At 32.1% G+C, this 23,552-nt stretch overlaps 1 protein-coding gene across 2 annotated transcripts; it reads right to left on the minus strand.

Moving 5' to 3' along the window:
• Positions 1-990: 990 nt before the first annotated feature.
• LOC143064728 (uncharacterized) lies at positions 991-21,610 on the minus strand. 2 transcript variants are annotated; one of them, XM_076237781.1, is made up of 12 exons: positions 21,457-21,610; positions 20,297-20,397; positions 18,459-18,669; positions 17,112-17,331; positions 16,095-16,375; positions 14,801-14,941; positions 13,433-13,633; positions 11,933-12,051; positions 11,501-11,642; positions 9,756-10,774; positions 8,248-8,533; positions 991-5,544 (listed from the first exon to the last, which is right to left on the minus strand). In XM_076237781.1, the coding sequence occupies exons 2-12, from the start codon at positions 20,314-20,316 to the stop codon at positions 5,131-5,133; spliced, it is 3,054 nt and encodes a 1,017-aa protein (XP_076093896.1). In that variant the 5' UTR covers positions 20,317-20,397; positions 21,457-21,610; the 3' UTR covers positions 991-5,130. The 2 variants fall into 2 exon arrangements, with proteins under 2 accessions (XP_076093896.1, XP_076093897.1); XM_076237782.1 differs by having other exon boundaries at positions 21,436-21,603.
• Between the last annotated feature and the right edge of the window lie 1,942 nt (positions 21,611-23,552).

A 23,552-nucleotide genomic window follows, 5' to 3' on the forward strand; every position in this document is an offset into this window, starting at 1 on the left:
GGTCACGCCACACATTTTTTGAACTAGATACCCCAATGATGATTGTGGCCAAGTTTGGTTCAATTTGGCCCAGTAGTTTCAGAGGAGAAGATTTTTGTAAAAGTTAACGACGACGGACGACGGACGACGACGGACGACAGACGACGGACGACGACGGACGCCGGACGCAAAGTGATGGGAAAAGCTCACTTGGCCCTTCGGGCCAGGTGAGCTAAAAAACTTTGATTTTTTTAAAATACTAAGGGTTTTCTTCCCCAGGAAAAGATAACCACATTAAACTGATCTGACAAAACTTTATGGGTCTTCAAAACTCTCTAGTTTTGTTCTTTATTTGGCCCTTTTAACTGTTTTGATTTCAGGGTCACTGATGAGTCTTGTAGACAAAACGTGCATCTGGTGTACACAATTTCAATCCTTGTATCTATGATGAATTTATTGTAATACATGTAGCTCTAAAACTTATAGTAATCTAGAACCTTTCTTAAACAACTTAAAAATAAATAACAAAAATATTTCAAAACTTGAATATATCCTTCATGGTCTCTGGATTGAACTTCATAAAGAATGTTTGAACCGAAAAAAAAAAGCCAAGGATGTATAAATACTTGAATATGTAGGAGCTTTATTACCAAAATGACCTACACAGAATAATAAAATCTTCTGAAAGTTAATTTAACTTGCTGAGGGAGTTTGAACCTCTGTTTATGAACAGTTTCTATAAATAAAAGGAAATGTTTGTTATAAATTGTGTCAGTACCAAAACACTGACTACTTAGCTAATGATCCCTCCACATTTGTGGCCAGATTCCAGGAGAAAGTAGATATGTCATCTGTAGACACCAATATGGAAAATATCCTACAGAGGTTGGCATAAATAACTGAAAGACAGCTTTCTCCCAGTATTTTGCGGACAATGCTTCCAGAAAATGTGATGCAAACCAATATCTAGATTCCCAGCACTCATCACAGTCAAAACATTGAAGGAATAACCAATTTTCTGATATTTTATTAAAGTCAGTCATAAAAATTAAACATATAATCAAATAGATATATAACATGTGTAAAAATTAAAAATAAATGCATAGATTATTTATTAGCTAATTTATAATAAAAAATGGTTCCACAATACATTTAGTAAGTAATATACATAATGTCAGAAGTCTATCTACTAATTGATCTACTAATTGACTTAAGGAATGTCGACAATATAGAAATGTGCATAACAAAACTTGCATATACTAAGAATGTTCTACCCAAGGAGTAGATTACCTTAATTGTATTTGGCAAAACTTTTAGAATTTCATTATTCAGAGGCAGATTTAGGGGGGGCAGGGGACCAGAAATTGCGATAGGATTTGATTCACAAATTTTAATAGCATTATTTGTATGTTGCATTTACTGAAATTGTAATAATTAATTTTGCATTTTTGCAAACTGCTAAAGAATCGTAATGCAAATAAGCTAAAAAAAAAAATAAAAAACCTATTTCAAAACAAATTAAAAGGTTAACTGGAATTTGTTATTTGCTTAGTTCAGAGCCTGATATGGGTTATAATGTGCTACTTACGGTTTATTAGGGTTTACTATGAGTTATTACAATGTATTTACAGCATGAATCCTAAAGAGTGTCTGCAATAACAAAATGTTTATGGGTAATTTATGGATGCTTGTGAATGACTATGAGTTGGTGATCAGTGAGAACTCGTAAGAGAAAATCTCTTTATGTGAAGGGGTCATTATGGTTTTATTTTGCTATGCTGTTCTCATCTTGAATGTACATCTAATAGTTGTAACTAGACATTAAAGAAATCACAATGATTAATTTAATAATTTTACTTCTATCTTATTACTTTAAATTACAATTATGGCCACAAAAGTTATACAGTAGAAAAACAATGTATAGTGGTGTTAAAATTTAGTGGTTTTATTTCTTAAATTTATTTGCAGAAATTTAATTTATATGATATACAGTTGCATAATCTTCTTTATAGAGTATTTGCTAGAGGCATTATTTTTGTATAAGATATCTATTAGTTAGTTAAATGAAATTATATCTCAAATGAAAAATTTCTGCATTAAAATAATGGAATACATCTCAACAACACAATACAAAAAAGAGTTTCATAATGGTTTAACTTAAACAAGCAACAACTTAAAAATATACATTTGATTTGATTTGATTTTTGGTGTTTTAACGCAACTTTTAAGCACCGCATTTAGGCTATTTCATGGAGGCCAGTTTTTATTGGTGGAGGAAGCTGGAGTGCCCAGAGAAAACCACCAACCCTCAATTATTATAGGAAAACTGACAATCCTAGTCAATTAAGATTGTAATCAAGTGCACCAGCAGGAGCAGGGTTCAAACTCACAACCTCTGTGTTGACTGGCTAGTGATTACAGTAGTAACTACTAAGACCACTCGCCCACCTTCATTCAACATTTGAAAGTGGGGAGTATTTTTTTTGTAATTTACCTTCTTTGGATAGTCTTTTTTATTTGTAGTACATGTATCAAAAGTCTTAGTAAATTGGTGGACCATCAGAAATTATACTCACAAGCCCATTATTTCATCAGTTTTCAATATAAGAGAAAATAACAGATGAAAGATCTTGAATCAACATTTTACTTTTATTTTTTTTTTTAGCTTTTCTGTCATTTGAAGACTTTTTAAGCTATTTCAATAACTTGACATCAATCATTTTTAAACATAAATCCTTTGTTTTCCATTTACTTTGTTTTCAATATTGAGGTAGTTTACAAATGTAAAGAGAACATTTGTTGTATGAACACATGACAGGTTGATTTCTAGCACCATCAGATAAGATTGATAACAAAAATTAGTGTAATTTAATACCAAGGGGATAATCATAACCATAAGTTGAAGAAAAGGGGACACCATGATAAAAAAGAAAACTCACGAAAACACAAACATTAGTCCACAATGCATTAAACTGGGCGAACTCAGGAAAAAATCATTTGACAGCAACATCTCTAAGAATCAGTTTCCATCTGTATGGTCATGTAAAAGTCGTCTGCTTTCTGAAACTTACCATAAAATTTAAGAGAAATAACATACTAAACATAGAAAGATATATCATAACACAGTTCATTTGTTTTGAGTAAAGTCTGTGAACCTTGTTGATGTAATCAAATTGTGATTGAAAACTGAGAATTTTTAAAGTTCTGTTGGTTTGAAAATAGTAAATTAGAAGAAAGAAGACATCATAGTCAAGTTCAATATAATAATAAACAATCAACAACAACAATGGTCTTTAAATGTACATATTAGTCATACATAGTTTAAAATTTTTAAAGTAACAAAATATACTAAAATTAAATGTAATCAACTAAATATAATATAAAATGTAACTTATTTCTGAAATTAAATTAACTAATTCAATATAAAATTTAACTCCCTTCTCCTAAAATTTATTACAAAATATAACATAAATAAAATGTAACTTCTCCTTTAATATGAACAAGAATGTGTCCATAGTACACGGATGCCCCACTCGCACTATCATTTGCCATGTTCAGTGTACCGTGAAATTGGAACCAAAACTATAATTTGGCATTTAAATCAGAAAGATCATATCATAGGGGACATGAGTACTAAGTTTTGAAGTTGATTGGACTTCAACCTTGACATCAAAAACTACCTTGACCAAAAACTTTAACCTGAACTTCACACTATAATTTTCTATGTTCAGTGGACTGTAAAATTGGGGTCAAAACTTGTATTTGGCATTAAAATCAGAGAGATAATATCATGGGGATTATGTGTACTAAGTTTAAAGTTGATTGGACTTCAACTTCATCAAAATCTACCTTGACCAAAAACTTTAACCTGAAGCGGGACAGACGGACGAACAAATGGACGGACGGACGAACAGACGCACAGACCAGAAAACATAATGCCCCTCTACACACTTTTGTTTCAAGAATCATATTAAACTGAAGAACTGTAACAAAAATAACAAATGCTTTTGGTTTGCATGTATCTATTAAGAGTGCACACACTGATATGCCTGCATTAACTATCATGGTTGAATGTCAAACCATACAATAAAACTGAGACTACTACTTATAAAATATGAGATATATTTTATCTATGAAAACTTTACATTGACCCATGAACCCTATAAATGACATGAATGAGGTTCATGTCAGTTGAACCAGTTGATATTTTCATGGGACATAACTTTAAAAAAAAAAATCAGTACTGATTTCTAACTTGTCTTGCTGATAAACCCATGATATAAGTTTCAAAGAGTATTTCAAGAACTGTTCATGTGAGAGCATAACATTACCAGACGAACTGACAGATGGGCAGAGGGACAGACAGACACATGAATACCAGGTATCTCTATGTCTACACAACGTGATTGCTCTGGGAACAAAAATGTATACTTCTGATAAACTATTAACACAGAGATATGTTTCATCTGCTTATAATTTGATAATAAAATGCAAATGTTGATATATAATTTAAATACCTTGACGTGTAAATTATGCAAACTAACCTTAAATGAAGAAACAGGGCCAAATAGTTTCTGAGATATTAGATTTGGTAATGCCAGTATGACTTCTTCAAACAAAATATCATTACCATATCATAAGTAGTTCACTTGAACTAACCTAATCATAAATTTTAACATGGTCATGTGTCAAGCAATGAAATTGGTTGAAATCTGGATTGGTGAATGGACTTAAAATATTGAAAAGTATATGTCATAGAAACAGTGTTGCTAAAACTGCCTAAAATAATTGTTATAAATTACTCAATTCAATGATATTGTATTGCAAGCCATCATCGATGGTGGATACAGAGTCATGGTGTACAGTGTAGGATTAAACAATTTCAAACAAAGAAAAGGGGGCCCACCAAAAACCGACAGGGAGTAAAAATTCCTAAGATTTACTTCATGTTCAGCTTGGAATTCTTCTATACAAACTTCAAGCCATGAGGTATTTGTATACAAGATATAAATTATCAAGCGCTTCAACTTTTTAAAATTTAAAGATTTATACAAATAGTTCATGCTGTTGTTGCTGCTGGAATAGCATCCTTATGTCTAAAAAAGTTCTTTGACATTCTTTGATGGCAAGACAAAACCAAATATTACTAATTCAAGATTTCATCTCTGAAAGTTTACCAAATACGTCTGCAGCTGTTGGACGATTTGCAATATTTTTATCCCAACATTTCTTCATGAGAAATTGCAATTTGTGATGAGGTCTATACTTAGTTTCTAACTCTGGTCTAGTACCATTGATTACATATTTACTCAACTCATTTAAATTTTTAGCTATAAATTGATGTCCTTCTGACTCTACACCAACTGGGTGCGTGTAACCTGGACGTGCATACCACATTTCCCATAAAATTATCCCTAAACTAAATATGTCAGCTTCTGTTCCATACATTTTCCCCTGAAGGACCTCAGGAGCCATTGTAGTTGGGGTCCCAGTGACTGTACCCAAGATGTCCTCTGCCTCTTTAGCTAAACCAATATCTGCAATCTTTGCTTCACCATCTTTCACCTGATGGAAAAAAAGTCATATAAAATATCCATTTTTATTATATATGTTGGAATGAATAATGGAATACACTCCCATTAAACATAATCAGTGAAACAACTTGATCAACAAGACAAGTTATATATGCATTTCGTTTCTGAAAATAATATAGAATTTTTTAAAGATGGTTTTAGCTGACCATAGAAGTTCCAATTTTTCAGTTTTATTTAATTCATACCTGCCATTTTCATAAATAAATAAGTAAATAAATAAGCTTTATTTACAGTCGACAAGTTATACAAACAGAGACAACATAGAGACAACATAAGCTTTCATAGTTCCCCCTTTTTTTAAATAAGTTTTCCTTAAAAAAAATGTATTTCATTTTAGTTATTATTTGTAGTTTCTATAAATAGATTATTTTTAATATTTACATCATGGTGTAAAATTTTATCTAATCGTTCAAGTCATTTAACAGATTGATGGAAAACAAAACAAACCAGATGCTCCGCAGGGCCCAGCTTTATACGACCGCAGAGGTTGAACCCTGAACAGTTGGGGCAAGTATGGACACAACATTCAAGCTGGATTCAGCTCTAAATTTGGATTGTGATTAAATAGTTGACACAGCATAGGTTTCTGACACAGAATGAATGTGGTCTAATGAACTTAAAAATTTTTTTTTGCCTTTGAGCAATTCACTATGCTGTTGAATATTAATCCTCTCAAAAAAATGTTTGAAGAAATTTTCTTTTTATTTATGAAATCTGAAATGAGAAAAATTGAACCCCCCCCCCCCCCAATTTTTTTTTCTCACATCCCCTTTCCCTTATTCCAAAACTGATCTCAATTCAAATTTCTAATGGAGTTTGCAACAATAACTACTCATTTAAATTCATCATAAAATATTAAAATGTAAAAAAAGTGCTTGTAATCACTGAATGGTAAAGATTGTTTTAATTTATTAGTTGGTAGTAAAAGTGAATATACATTGTATATTGTATAAAACATTGATTGAAGTTGATTCAATTACTATTCTGGACAAAGAAAGATAACTCCAATTTTCAAAGAATATTTCATAAAAACTGTGCAATTGAAAATTTCTTGCTATTGCACAATACTGTGCAATTGAAGATTTCTTGCTATTGTGCAATACTGTGCAATTGAAAATTTCTTGCTATTGCACAATACTGTGCAATTGAAGATTTCTTGCTATTGCACAATACTGTGCAATTGAAGATTTCTTGCTATTGTGCAATACTGTGCAATTGAAAATTTCTTGCTATTGCACAATACTGTGCAATTGAAGATTTCTTGCTTTTGCGCAATACTGTGCAATTGAAATTTTTTTGCTATTGCACAATACTTAATATAATAATGTTGGACCCCGATTTGGACCAACTTGAAAACTGGGCCCATAATCAAAAATCTAAGTACATTTAGATTCAGCATATCAAAGAACCCCAATAATTCATTTTTTGATGAAATCAAACAAAGTTTAATTTGGGACCCTTTTGGCCCCTAATTCGTTGGGACCAAAACTCCCAAAATCAATCCAAACCTTCCTTTTGTGGTCATAAACCTTGTGTTGAAATTTCATAGATTTCTATAAACTAATACTAAAGTTATTGTGCAAAAACCAAGAAAAATGCTTATTTGGGACCTGTTTTTTGCCCCTAAATCCTAAACTGTTGGGACTAAAACTCCCAAAATCAATCCCAACCTTCCTTTTGTGGTCATAGACCTTATGTTAAAATTTCATAGATTTCTGTTTACTTGTACTAAAGTTATTGTGCGAAAACCAAGAAAAATGCTTATTTGGGCCCTTTTTAGCCCCTAATTCCTAAACTGTTGGGACCAAAACACCCAAAATCAATCCCAACCTTCCTTTTATGGTCATAAACCTTGTGTTTAAATTTCATAGATTTCTATGAACTTTTACTCAAGTTAGAGTGCGAAAACCAAATGTCTTCGGACGACGACGCCAACGTGATACCAATATACGACCAAAAAATTTTCAATTTTTGCGGTCGTATAAAAATAAATGGGGAATGTGTCCATGGGACACAGATGATGCCTCAGCTTGCATATCATATAAAGTTAAAAAGGGACATAACTGAAGAATGGTAAAAGTGACGCTACCCAAATTTGAACTTCATCATAGCTTTATGTTAAAAAATATTGTGTATAGTTTCATAACATTTGGTTGAGGCAAACTAAAGTTAGAGAAGAGAAACTAAAAATTCAGCAATTTTTCAACTTATATAAAGGAGCATAACTCTAAAACTGTTGAAGTGACACCACAAAAATTTATACTCAATCTGTGTTTTGTGGTTTATATAAGCATTGTGTATAAGTGTCATTAAATTTGGTTGAGGCAAACTAAAGTTAGAGAATGGAAACCAACTTTGGAACGTACATAAGTACAGGCAGACAAGGGTTAAACTTAATGCCTCCTCCACTACAGCGGGGGCATAATTATTTTCATTTTAAATTTTTCAGATGTTTCACATTTTATCATGTTATGGCCTTTTTAAACTTGCTAGTAGGTATGGGTTATCTCACAGTTGAAGCAATATGCAATATTATAGGACCTTTAATTCTTTTCATTTATACTTCATAGTTGTCTATTGGAAATCATATCACATTTTGATATTAAAACATATATAGCAAATAAAGTAAAGGTTTTAGACTTACCAAGATACCAAACAAAAGATTTAACCTTACCAAAATATTAGCTAGCTTGAGGTCTCTATGAACAAATCCCATGTAATGGATATGAATTAATCCTTTGCATACACCACACATCATCTTCAGATAAAACTCCCATGATGCTTTACACAATGACACGTCCTTGAACTTGAAACATGGTGGAGGATCTCTTTTCCTGTATACAATGTGTTCTAAGCTGCCATCACAGTATTCCATATAAATCTGAAGAAACTTTTTACTTTGACTCCCAAGTCTGTATGACACCCCAAATAATTCCACTATATTTTGATGATCAAGTTTTCTGTGAAGTACACAAGTTGGAATTTTTCATCAATTCATGATCTCATGATTTTTAAAGAAAAAAATAACATGCAAACCTTTTTAGGTTTAGACAGCATTCTCAAGGATAGACAAGTAATTAACAAAATGACAATCTCTAAATCAGTAATGGTTTATAAAAGTTCTGAATAAATCTAACAGAGACTATGAAAGATATGCCATCAGCACCAGTTTCCTAAATGACATTTATCAATTTATTGGTCTCAAGAATAAACTAAAGAATGATGGCAGAATTTAAATCAAAGCATCAGGGCTGTTGTGATTCAGCAAATTTTGTAGCTAATCAGACATATGAAACTGTGGTTATGATCATGAGTGGAGTTTAATCCAATGAATACTTACACCTTTTAATGTAGGTGTTTGAAAATCATGACAGCTGTCCATCATACTGGTATTTTATCAATTATCCCATTTGCCTAATGCAAGAACAGGAATAATAGAATTTCAAAAAAGTGTGGGAATCAGCACTGATATCAATACACATCTTGAACCAAATTTTATTCAATGGCTTACAGGAACATAAGATATTGATAAAACACTTTCATTATTCTTATCAACTGTTTAAATTTGATAAATCATATTCTCCACATTAATTTATAAATGGCAATTTAATATAAATTTTGATTTACAAAGGAACTATATGCAAGTGTATAAATGTATATCCAAAATAAAGAAAGTTGTTTGTCCAACCTTTTCTTAATTTAAGGACAAATAGCATATTAAAAGTTGGCAGTTGGTGATTAAAATGGTGTATAAAGTTTCTTTAAGTCCTAGAAACACATAATTATTTAATTATTTTCATGACATGTCTTCAACTTAGAATTTTGCACCATCTCCAAATCTGGAGTGATCACAAAGATCTAGCATGGCTGAATCATAAACATTTCTGAACTAAGCAAAGCAGTAAAGTGTCATTGTTTAATTCATATTTCTTGAATTTAAACTGTGTATAAGGTAATAAAATATTTTATTAAAACAAAGGTACAATTTTGATTCAATTCCGTAAATTTGTTAATCAAAATGCAAGACTGTCACTTTTAATGATTGTTTGATTAAATATTTGCAAACAAATGCATCTTAAAATGACCTCATGTTACCTAACAAATCAAAAAGCGCAGAGAGAAGATCTGATCTTAATCAGATTGACCATTAGACATTTGTCATATTTTCTTTATAATATTCACCTTAGATTTTGCACTTCACTTAATTGTACATAGGAATCTGTCTTCTCCAAGGGTTTCCGCAGTGTTTTTACAGCAGCTTTGATCCACTGATCATTGATAAGAACTTCAGTCGCATGTACATCTGAAAATTGTCCTTTACCAATTTCTTCTCCACCATTTCTTATATTTTTCTTTGATAATTTATATCCCGAGAAATAATCCATGTTAATCAGAAGTAGTTTACCAAGAATGCTCTTGCAGGAAAACTCTAATGGCTGAAATTGCTTTCGAATTTCACATGATGTTCGGAGTTCATTCTTGATATGACAAATAAACTGTTCATCTGCTTTTATCTGTTGAGGTATAACAGTCTCACAGACAAAATCTACTTTCATTTTAAAATCTTTAAGATATGTCTCTTCCATTAATTTCAGAATAGCCTCCTTGTTGTACTGCTGTAAAACCTCTGAGCACCAGTCCATCATATATTTCAATTTATTTGAGTTATAATCATTTATTTTCCATGACTGCTGAACTAAGTCCTTGACACCAGCAGCTACTCCAAAGGGAAGTGCTATCAGGCCTGCTCCAATGACAAGAGGAAGCCAAAGAGGGGAGGTAACTGCAAGAACAATTTTCTCATGCCTTGTAAACAATGGATCATTACTATGTTCCGGTTTGTTGCTGTAATCATGCAGTCCATCATCAAGAGGCATACTTATGTCAAGTAAAGTCCTATTAATCTCCTCACATTGTGCATCAATAAGTTTACACTCTGCTTTAAATAAATTAGACAATTCTTGAGTGATGTCATTGACATTCTCTCTATTACACCAGGCTCTAGTCTCAGTATTTATCCTTTCTATTATCAATTTCTTTGCTTGATATTCTATCACTTCAAAATCTCCACCTTTGGGTAATTCTGCATTCGACCATAAGAACATATATTTATAGGTTTCCTTAGACCTTAGATGCTCATATAAATTGGTGGAAATCTGTACACAGCGAAATTCAGCCTCTTCTTTCACTCTTTTCTTCACCTTAAAGAAAGCATACTAATAATAGTAAAATGTCAAAATGTCACCTGCTAATGCATTACTGGTATATCTGTCATTCCAATATAATATATCCTACCATTTCTACAGAGAAATCAAGTAAATAGCTTCAAGTCTCCCAAACAGTCAGAGGGTAAATGTGAAAAGATTAGAGACAAAATTTGATATATTTTTTTACCATCATGTATTTTAACTCTTGTCACTAGAAAAATGAAATGCTAAAAGATTTCCAAATAAATCCTGAACATGTAATTCGGCATTCAAAGCAGGCTCACCATCCTGAAAACATAGTAAGACTCGCACATTGTCCCTTGCAATGTGCAGACAGAACTTATCAGATTGATTACTTGTTAAATTTTTATCATCCGGAATAAGCATGTAATATTGAACATGGATGAAAGAAAACAACTGTAAATTACTACTACAAATTTTAACGTTAGAGATTGAAATCTTAATGAGAAAGTAGTGAGATTGTGGGATTAAACAAGTTAATAATATGTCAGTACTTTGATTTCAATTATGGATGTCTGTCCCATATATATGGAGTCAGAAAGTTGTTTTTTGCTTCACCAAACAGAATTCAATCATATAAAAACCCATAACAACAGACTGTGTGATTACTTTGAATAATAAATAATGAATACTCAGTAGTATTTTTGTGTATTTGTAAATCAAATTAAAAATGAAATAATTCAACTAAATATTTGTTACCTCTTTGATACTGTAACTCAAAGTTTTTATTCGTTCCTCAATATTCACTTTCAGTTTTTTCTTTTCATCTTCAGTTTTTCTGGATAATTTAATTCTCCCTACAATTCTTTTCAATGCCTTTTCTAAGAACTGTTTCTGCCATCTGTAAGGAAGATAGAATATAGTTTACACATGTTCTCATTCTTTGAATAAAAAGAAGACAAAGTTCAATAAAGCACTCAAGATTCAAAACTGGAATGTTCACAAAAATTTTATTAAACAGAATGAAATGACAAGATAAAGAGATGGAAGTATGTAGTCTTTACAACATATCTACTATCCTTCCACCATGTTTGATTTGGATAAATAACTTTGATTCCAGACAATGCAAGCCCTCTTTTATAAATAAAAATTGGAGTTATGAACTATTATAGACTTTTAGTACCATCTTACCTTGAATGTCTAGAAACTTTGGCCTCTAGACTAGCAGGAATCATCTCTCCTATTCCTATAAGAAGTCTCTGGAAATTGTTAGTATACTCTAATCCTGGAGTAGCTGCTCTTCTTGTCTCCTACCATGAAATAACATGATCACTTTGATATCATCAAATAAAGATCTATCATTCCAAATTTTTATAATCACATATTTTAAGATATAAAATATATATGATTTTGAAGTCATGCATGAGGTATAAACCTGGTTATTCAAATTTTGTCATCAATCCTTACATTTTCAAGGAGTTGCTCAGCTGATTAACAAACTGTAAGAAACAGGAATTACTTTGTCTATGAACTTGTAAGGGAAAATCCCAAAATTAATGCCAGTCTCTATAATTCATGACTTTAAATGTTACTGATGGAGTAACTTCAATAAGCTGGAGAGCCTATATTTAAACCACTGTCTTTTGGTCAGGAACTGATATATTTAATCGAATTAAAAAAGATTTAAGGTGCCATTCATGTTTTCAAATAACTAAAGCAAATATTAACCCCCCCACCTATAATCCATGTAGACCATTTGGTTCCCAGGTCACTTATATTGGATATCAAACTTTAGGAAGAAAAAATATTGTCATATGAAAAGCTTTCTGCTTTTTAATCTCTCTGTTATATGACTATCTGTCACTTACATGAGATCTGAAATCAACAAAAAACATATTTGGATTCCTTGAAGCATGCTATATTGCACAAGGTCATGTTTTTTCTGGCTGTTTATGACGTCTTTACACTAAATCCATTGGATGTTGGATGTGTACGGATTGATAGTTTAGTCTTAGATGCATGATTTGTTTGATTAGTTGTTAGTAGCTTTGAACTAGCAGTCAGATAACTGCGAGTACTCTCAGATCTGTTCCTAGTGTCTTTTTATGTCGGAATGTACAAGTACCCGGCCACATCCACTTGTATTTTTGTCCATCTGATGAGTTAGCCTTTTTCAACTGATTTTTATAGTTCATTCTTATGTTGTACTGTTATACCACTGTCCCAGGTTAGGAGGAGGGTTGGGATCCCGCTAACATGTTTAACACCGCCACATTATTTAAGTATGTGCTTGTCCCAAGTCAGGAGCCTGTAATTCAGTGGTAGTCGTTTGTTTATGTGTTACATATTTGTTTTTCGTTCATTTTTTTATATAAATAAGGCCGTTAGTTTTCTCGTTTGAATTGTTTTACATTGTCTTATCAGGGCCTTTTATAGCTGACTACGTGGTATGGGCTTTGCTCATTATATATTGACCAATTACAACCTACTGTAAGATAGGAATTTAATATTCTCTCAAAGGATTTTACACATCTACCTCACAATAGAATATTATGTGTGTCAGTCATGTTTATATAACTGCTGCTATACAATTTGTCATCTACCTTAGTTCTTACAGATCTTGATGCTAAAATAAACCAACTCTCCTTTGAAAACATGAACTAAAATTGTACTACTCCATACAAAACTTACCTCTTTAGAACTGAGTTTAAACATCTGAGATTCTTTGAAGTGTGGCCAGTTATCTTTTAGTTTTGTCTTTGTATTGTTCCAAACTTTGTCATCCTCCTCAGCAGGAACTTGATCCCATTTATTACACACAAATATAGCTCTTGTTGGATCAAACTCATACATCTTACTATCCTTCTTTTGTACCTCAAATATCTTCAATAGCTGTAGAAAATAGATATTTTTATATTTCATGTTTATAATTGATACACTAGTATATTTTTTTAAACAAGAATGTGTCCATAATACATGGATGCACGATTTGCAATATCATTTTCAATCTTTGAGTGGACCGTGAAATTGGGATCAAAACTTATATTTGGAATTACAAGTAGAAAGATCATATCATAGGGAACATGTGATTGCACTTCAACTTCATCAAAAACTACCTTGACCAAAAACTTTAAACTGCAGTGGGACAGATGGACAAACAGACAGACGGACAAACAGACGGACAAATGAACAGATGCATAGACCATAAAACATAATGCCTCTCTACTATCATAGTTGGCGCATAAACATATCATTAAAATTTGTTCATTAACTTACCAAATATACCTTAACTTGGAGGTATTTCAAATCAAAGAACCTTAGTGAGCACCCTCACTTACCCCACGTCCCCCACATTGTCACTGGAGAAATAAAATATTTGTAAAAAAAAAAATTGTATAAGAAAAAAAAAATTGAATCATAACTTCCGAAGTTATGCACATCAACATAGTATGTCCTTATTATCTACAAAGTTTCATGAAATTCTGTTGTGTGGTTTCAGAGAAGTTGTGATGACAAACTGTTGCAGGGGTATATTGAAGCAAATAAGTTCAAAGGGACGTTACTCCTAGAAAAATAATTGAATCGTAATTTCCTGTCAATATAGACATCTACGTAGTATGTCTTTATTATCTACAAAGTTTCATGAAATTCTGTTTTGTTGTTTCAGAGGAGTTGCGATGACAAACTGTTGCAGTAGTATATATTGAAGCAAATAAGTTCAAAGAGGCTTAACTCCTAGAAAATAAACTGAATCGTAATTTCCTGTCGATATGCACATCTGCATAGTATGTCCTTCTTATCTAAAGAGGTTTCATAAATTTTGTTGTGTGGTTTGAGAAGAGTTGCGATGACAAGAAACATGACTGACGGACGGAAAGACAGAGGGACAGGTGAAAACTATTATACCTCCGCAACTTCGTTGCTTACCTACAGATAAAATACTGTTTATAATATAAATAAACATCTAGATTTACATTGTTTATAACATATAGAAAGGCTTATCCTGTCACTCTGAACACCTCTAGATTTACTGTTGTTTATAACATATATAAGGCTTACCCTGTCACTCTGAACCCCTCCAGCATTACTACTGTTTATAACATATATAAAGGCTATAGCTTTTGGTAGATAGTCAAGTAATCGCATGGTAAGCTCTTCACTTGATCCTATTCCTGGAGTATCTACTATAATGGCTTGGTGCTGAAATCAACAAAAATTTTACTTGATACAGTTTATCTTAATGCTGTATGAAATAATTAACACAATGTAACCTGGTAAACCTTGTAGAAAATGACTAATTTTTCAGCTGATTGGAAATTCCAATATTACTGTTTACGGACTTGGTTTGCAGTACCTAAAATTAAATTCCATGTAGTAAATATGGCATTAAATTTCACTTCAAGAGGACAGGTCATCTAGATTATATATAATAGAATAAAATGGAATAAATAAAAAACATTTGACAGCTAAACATCGCACTTTTATTGGCAAGTATGACACTTACTTCAAATGTAAGATGTGCCAATGCAAAAAAAAACATAGCAATTGTTGCATTCTCAATTCTGATGTAGGAAACATTACACCATAGCGGGATTGTTTATTAAAAACATAATAGTCTATATTGCCTTATGGTAATCAAATTTTGTGAGGTTAAGACAAAATCATTAATTAGAAGAAAATGGCCCATGTCATTTGGTCACAATGTTATCACATCTCCTTAATCTTATATTGTTATATTAAAAATACCAGTATGAAAATAGGATACCAGAGTTCTACAAAAGTAGTGGTCCAAGGGATATGCAAAGGGCTGACACAATTGTGATATTTTGTTATAGAAGAGTAGTGAGGACCAGCAGTTTTTCTTCATTCAGGGATCACCAGATATTAAAAGACTTTAACAACTCTTGGATACATTTGATTTTGCAGTTAAATATTTAACAAGATATAACTTCTGACAAATTAACCTTATATGTGTTTGCTTTAATCATTTGCCTGATGTTAGAATACATTTCTACATGAAATTTCACAGAAGATTTTGTATAAGTGGACAATAAAAATCAAAAGTTTCCTCAGATGGCATTGTTCATCCAATCAGAAACAAATGCAGACAATTTGTAGAGGACCTGCAATACATAATTCTTGATATGATTGGTTAATATAGACCTAATAGTTCAAAGTAGAATATGAAAAGTTATATATAGCATTGAATTTAAAAGAGCCCTAAATGCAATGTATCACTTGTGTTTGTCACCAGATAACAACAGATCAAAAGTGACAGCAATTGCTCACACTAGCTTATTAGCCAGCTGAACAGAAATAAGAATACTAAAGGCATATTACAAATAAGGCATACCTTCAGAATAGGTATTGGCCAATGTATGTCTACAAATTTATATTTATTTTGGCTTGCATCACTGACATAATTTTGCAATTTTTCTTTCATTGATGAAGCTTCCGTGTCTTTAGGTAAAGGAAGTGGTATAACTTGATCATCTGCGTCAGTCACTAAGACAGCCTTCTCTTCCTTATTCCATAGTCTACAGATTGTGGTAGTACAAGTCAGCAAAGAATGGGGTAGCACATCACTTCCAAGTAACAGGTTCAGTAAACTACTTTTCCCTGCAGTTGTCTCACCTTACAAACAAATAAAATGGAAACATATAAAACTTGTTCACTATAACTTATAGGCAGATCTATCAGTTTTTTATAGATGAAAGAGATTTCTGTCAAGACATATATAAACCTACTATCAAATTCAACAAATATCTACAACTTTTATTTCTGCTACAGGTATCTATGCATTTTAAAAATAATGAGATTGATAGATGTTTTGATCATTGATAACTACTCTGTCAAATCATGCAACTTGTCATATGATGGTTTACAAGCACTGAGGTCTAAATTTAAAGTTTTGTTTCAAGCTGCTATTAAAGATAAAATCAATGACCAATTGATGACCTAACTATTTTACAATTTCATTATTACACTGATTTACATACATTGTCTAAATATATAAAATATAATTGTTCAAGGCTTAGAAACAGGTACGTAGAATGTGAGACTGTGCCCAGCATTTCTGTTGTGTTTCAAGACAGCTATGAATAAAATGTATACTGCTACTCTTCTAATAATGTTCAAATGAAATATTTGGGGTAAAATCCAACAATTTTGAATTTCAAAAAGGCAAATTGAAGTTTCACTCATCCGAATTCTTTATTGACCTCATAAATAATACTCTAAAGAAACATACTATCAACAATTTGTAAGCACAGTTGCAGTGTAAGCATCACAAACAAGGCATAATAAAGTATCAAGATTAAGATATGCAAAAATGGTCATAATCACAATTCTATTTGTAAAACTGATATACCTGCCACAACAATTGGACACTGCTCCTCCATTAACTCTTCTTTATAGATCTTAATTTCTTCTAAAACATCACCAAATTCTGTTCTCATTTCTTGTTTTAATTCACTGTCAACATTGTCATTAGCCATAAACCTTTCAAGGTCACAATAAAGATTTTTCAGTTTCGTTTTCCTCTCCATGTCTTTTTCTAAAATTTTCTCTATTATTTTTGCTCCTTGTTGCTAAGAGTAAATAAAGAAGATATTTTACCTTTATTTGATTTTAATTTGTCTACAATCATCTCTATAGAAACCCTCCTTTCTATAGATACATAAAATATTCTTATTTGCTAGGATAAATGAAAATATCATGTATCATTAAAAAAAGTATAAGGTATTGAATTTTCATAATGATTTTATCAAAGTTCCATTAAAATTCAGAAAATGATAGATATAAGACAATGGTTCATTATTTTACTTAAGGCAAACCCAATGTACTGAAATCAATAAACATAAATGAAGAATGTGTCCATGGGTTACAGGTGCCCTGGTTGTAAATATATGGAAACTTAGCAATTTTTCAATTCATAAATGAGGGATATTATTGAGAAAAGTGAAAGAGGCACTTAGTACCCAATTTGAACTTGATTTGTGTTTTTTAGTAATAAGCCTTGTGTATAGGTTTTGTAACATTTGAGGCAAACGAAGGTTATAGTGCGGAAATGACAAATTCAGCAACTAGAGAACTGAGAAATGGTGACACTTGACACCCATAATAAAATTTGATCTGTATTTCGTGGTAATAAGCATTGTATTTTAGTTTTATAGGGTTAGATTGCTGAAATGACTAATTTAGCAATTCAAGAATGGTGAACTGTGAAAGTGACTCTACCAAAATTGAAACTTGATAAGTGCTTTATTGGTACTAAGCCTGGTGTATATAAGTTTCATAAAATTTACTTGACTAAATTTTGGTACAAACAAATGTACAGATAGACCTATATACAACATAGGATAGACCGAAATGACAGGGGCACAAAAATATAATGATTAAATTGAACAGCAAAAGAGATTCCGCCCATAAAACCTGATCTGTGTTTGGTGGTAATAAGCATTCTGTAAAATTTTCTTATCATTTGGAAGAGGAAAACTAAAGTTTTTAGCAATTTTTCCATTTATAAAGGGTGACATGTTGATCATGTTTCTTCTGGTTTTTTTTTAACATATGGATAAAGAAGTTAGCAGGACTTTTTTTATAGGGTCAGTATCATACTTTATTTGATATTTTCTCATAACCATCAATCCTTCATCCAAACCTTTTTTCTTACATGATGCTATCACAAAACATTGCATCAAAATATAATACATACCGAGGCATCAGTTTTGAATGTCATTTTTGTGTTATCTGATTTCTCAGTTGGTTGCTTCCCTTTCTTCATCAATGTACACACTAATTCTCTCATCTCTTTCTCCGTTTCCAAGTTATCATAGTTTATAGTGTTGTTCTCTAATATCTCACTTAAATCTATGATACCAAGGCTTTCCACTTCGTCTTCTGTATAACTGCATTTGAATGCAGAACTAAAGAAATGGATGAGTGCTCGATGTTAATCATTTAATAAAGTGTTGAACTTCATATGACTATACAACTTTCTAAAAGGGGCATAGTTACGAGATTCAAAAAATTTAAATATGATTTTTTTTTGTTCAATCATTAATGAGAATGAAATAGTGAAATAATGATTTGCTTTTAGCCACCAGTTTTGTTCAACTAAGTCAAAATAAGCTAAAGAGCAAGTGAATAATTTGCTTCTATTCAATCCATATTTATGTTACCTTACCTTTCATTTAACCCCTTAACTAGAGATGGCTTATGCATGAATTAGACACGTTCAGTTATTACAGCAAAATGCATTGAGTGTGTATGTAAAGGTATCATCTTTGGTTAGCTTGCTTGCTAGCTGAACCCTGAAGTCATTGTTAGGTCAGGTATACTACCCTCTTTTAAGAGTAGACTAGTTCGATAGATAACCAATCTACATACTTGGAATAGACTACTCTTACAGTAAACCATATAATGACTTCACGGTTCAGCTAACAACCAAGCTAACCAAAGATATTACCTTTACCTACACACTCAATACATTTTGCTGTAAAAGGAAAAGAATGCCAATATTGAAAGTGAAACAAGAAAAAAAAACATTTGATTGACTGATGAAAAAAAACATTTGATTGACTTATTCGATCCACAAAATCTCATTCTTATACAGATAAAAATGATGATTAACATATATTTTAACCTATAATATGAAATCAGACAGACCTAAAAAAAAAAATCAAACGACTAAATTCACTATCTATTTATATCTTTATTCATGTTTGTATTGGATTATATTCAGAGGTCACTTCAGAGATCACTTCGATGGTTAATTAGATGGCGACTTGACAAAAATACACATGAAATGCTGATACATATTGTTGAGCCCAGGCATTGTAAACTGCTTAATTTAGAATTTTAATAATTTGGATATGTTTTTGTATGTTATAAATCAAATATAAGAATTTTAGTCAAATTGATGAACATGAATTTGACAGAAAATTGAAAAAAAAGAAGACGTGGTATGATTGCCAATGAAACAACTGTCCACCAGAGACCAAAATGACACAGAAATTAACAACTATAGGTCACCATACGGCCTTCAACATAAGCAAAGCCCATACTGCATAGTCAGCTATAAAAGGCCCTGAAATGACTATGTAAAGCAATTCAAACGAGAAAGCTTATGGCCGCATTTATCTACATAAAATGAACGAAAAACAAATATGTAACACATAAACAAATGACAACCACTGAATTACAGGCTCCCAGCTTGGGAAAGGCACATACATACATAATGTGGCGGGGTCAAACATGACCTGGGACAGTTGTATTGCAGTACAACATAAGAATGCCCATTTAATATCACTTACAAGATAAAAAAAAAACTTATCAAATAATATAAATTTCTTAAATGATAAGTACAGAAAACCTAGAATGTCACTTTAAAGATTAAATGGCCAAAATTTTAGGTTTCCAAAAAACTTGTTATTGTAAACATTGTCATGTATTCAAAAATTGTTATCCTGATACTAGTATTGGAAACAAATAAAACTTGCAAAAACTTTTGTGTATTAGTTCAATAAAATTCACTTGTCTAATAATAATTACCCTTCTTGATCCTCTTGCATCCTGAATTTTCTTTTCTTTCTACAACTGTGAGTTGTATTGAACTATCATTGTTGCTTTTCTTGTATCAATTAAATCTGAAACTAGAAAATAATAACATATATCAATAAATAATTGTATTTGTTTTAGAGTGTTCCAACTGTTTAAAGCAATGTACAAATTAAAATCTATATATAGATATAAAATAAGGAGCTGTGGTATGATTGCCAATGAGACAACTATCCATCAGAGACCAAATCTATCCGTCTTGGTTGAATGGCCGGGTCATTAGACACATTTTTTTAAACTATATACCTTAAAGATGATTGTGGCCAAGTTTGGATTAATTTGGCCCAGTAATTTCAGAGGAGAAGATTTTTGTAAAAGATTACTAAGATTTACGAAAAATGGTTAAAAATTTACTATAAAGGGCAATAACTCCTAAAGGGGTCAACTGATCATTTTGGTCATGTTGACTTATTTGTAAATCTTACTTTGCTGAACATTATTGCTGTTTACAGTTTATCTCTATCTATAATAATATTCAAGATAATAACCCAAAACAGCAAAATTTCCTTAAAATTACCAATTCAGGGGCAGCAACCCAACAATGAGCTGTCCAATTCATCTGAAAATTTCAGGGCAGATAGATCTTGACCTGATAAACAATTGTATCCCATGTCAGATTTGCTCTAAATGCTTTGGGTTCAGAGATATAAGCCAAAATCTATATTTTACCCCTATGTTCTACTTTTAGCCATGGTGGCCATCTTGGTTGGTTGGCCCAGTCACCGGACACATTTTTTAAACTAGATACCCCAATGATGATAGTGTCCAAGTTTGGTTAAATTTTTATTTTCATTTTGGTTTTTTTTGTTTGACCCAGTAGTTTCAGAGGAGAAGATTTTTGTAAATGTTAACAGACGACGCCGGACTACGAGCCAGGTGAGCTAAAAAAAATGTTGATACAATACATCAACTCTGTTACACTGTTTAACTCACCTATTGTTGTGCAGATATAAATTGCCAATGGCATATCAGTAGAATACAATACAATGATTACATGAAAACCTGAAATTTTACCAAAACAAGAAATGAAAAAGCTCTAGATATCATCAATCATGTATAATTTATTCATGTACCAATACGATTTATTATTATACTTGTATGGCCTGTTTGTAATGCCTTTCAAAACTCTGCAAAATATTGTATGTGTATAGCCTTTTGGAAATGTCTTTGAAAATTCTGCAAAATATTGTTGACTGTTCTATCGTCTATCACATGCAGGTTATTTCCAACTTTCACTTTTAACCGGATGTAAATTAATATGTGACAAGTCGCACCATACACAACTCGACCCGAAACCACACGCTGGGTCGACAAGGACCGTACCATCCTATATTAAAATGCATTTACGTTTGATAACTGTATATTGATTTGGGGTATGACTCTACATATCATATTTATGCTATAATTGATATGTGCACCAAACGATGTCAATTCATATATAAAAACTTAAGGGTAGCTGGTATATTTATGAATTATGTGTGATGATGAGTTAGTGCTTATATAAGCATGACAAGCATGGGTCATATTTTAAATATTGTATATAAGTATAGGTCATTCTTTCTTAAATATTTATATAACTATAGGTACTGAATTTCAGTGAATGTTATATTAAAATGGGTACGTTTTTTGAGGCAAAAATGGCACACCCCTACCAAAAAAAATATCGAAGTTACCCCCCGTGAGCCGACGCGAGATGATCCAAAGACGAGCAGCTCGTTATATATCTAACAAATTACTGCGGTAAAAAAATAACCACAAGTGTCAACACGATGCCCAAACGCCTAAAATGGACATCTGCATAATGAATAAGAAAAAGGGAGGCTCTCCATACAGGCTTTACAAAATAAATACAAAGTAGCCAAAATCAAAGACATGTTGTCTAATACCACTGAAATGATTGTCGAAAAATATGCAGGGCCAATGCTTCAAGTTACTACCAGCATCCTATGATTACCACAAATACTCATTATCTTGGTTAACAATAAAAAAAATACTTCTTGCAATAAATTTACATAGCAGTGTTATCATCTAACAGCAAAAAGTTCAGATTTTAGATTTAGAAATTTAACCAGACAAAAAGACCTACGATTCATATTGCCGTACAAAAGCACCTGTATATTAATTTGATGACAGAAAAATAAATGCAATTAAAATGTCATCCCCAAAATCCACACAAACTACAAAACATCTTCTGAAAGTGCTATACTGGGTCTGGAAAATTTGAGATAAACTTTTCTGTTTATCTATACTAATTTGAAGTCTCATTCGTTAGTTTTCAATCTGTGCTGTGCGACGATCGTTGAACTGCTAACGATCTGTGCTCACCTATTCAATAGCCCATTTATCAATCGGCGAGTAACGTTTGCGCGAAAAAAATCCACACAATTGCAAGACAAAAAAACGCATTTACCGGCGTTTGCGTAAAATTTACCTGTTTTACTATTTTTAAACAATAACTATCTCCAACATCTATCCACCAAAGTTCAAAAGAAATTACGGCCTTCAACAATTAGAAAACCCATACAATATTTTGAGTCGGCTTTAAAAAGCTATAATAGGATTATCATTTGGGAGCCAGCTACAGACAGTATAAGATTTCAGAGGCCTCAGTGGCCGAGAGGTCTAAGTAGTTACTACTGCAATCAATAGCCAGTCAAACCGAAGTTGGGAGTTCGAACCCCGCTCTTTCAGGTGCACTCGACTCCAATCTTAATTGATTCCCTATCGAAGGTCGGACGGTATTTTTTCCGGGCACTCTATCTTCCTCCTCCGAAAAACTGGCTGCCGTGAAAGAGCCCAAAAGTGGCGTTAAAAGACCAACAATCAATCAATCAATCAATCAATCAATCAGCATTAACTAAGTACATTATCATCCTTTACAACAAACAAATTAGCTGATCTAAAAGGCACATCATCTACTACCTGCTATATATCATGTACTGTGTTACAACCCTAGATCAAGCCGACTCTGAAAGGTATAACTCTACCAGCGAAAACAATACTTTTATACAACCTAGATGGTATAGTGATCTGGGACGCTGCACACGGTGCAGGTGTTATCGCCACAATGTCACAGAAGCAATGGTTGACAATTCTGAGGGAACAACAAACATTTACTCATAAGCTGTCAGAAGACAACAAGATAAAATAGGACAGAAATGAGCAAAACGCAACCCGTTTGCATTTGAAA

Source organism: Mytilus galloprovincialis, chromosome 2, assembly GCF_965363235.1.
Source record: "Mytilus galloprovincialis chromosome 2, xbMytGall1.hap1.1, whole genome shotgun sequence".
Classification (NCBI taxonomy): Eukaryota; Metazoa; Mollusca; class Bivalvia; order Mytilida; family Mytilidae; genus Mytilus; species Mytilus galloprovincialis.

Coding starts and splice junctions, on each gene's coding strand:
- LOC143064728 (XM_076237781.1), bottom strand. CDS start 20,316: ATGCAAGAGGATCAAGAAGG. Junction 18,670..20,296: donor ATGCAAGAGGATCAAGAAGG/GTAATTATTATT, acceptor CCATTTCTTTAG/TTCTGCATTCAAATGCAGTT. Junction 13,634..14,800: donor GAGGGGTTCAGAGTGACAGG/GTAAGCCTTATA, acceptor TATTTTCTACAG/CTATTGAAGATATTTGAGGT.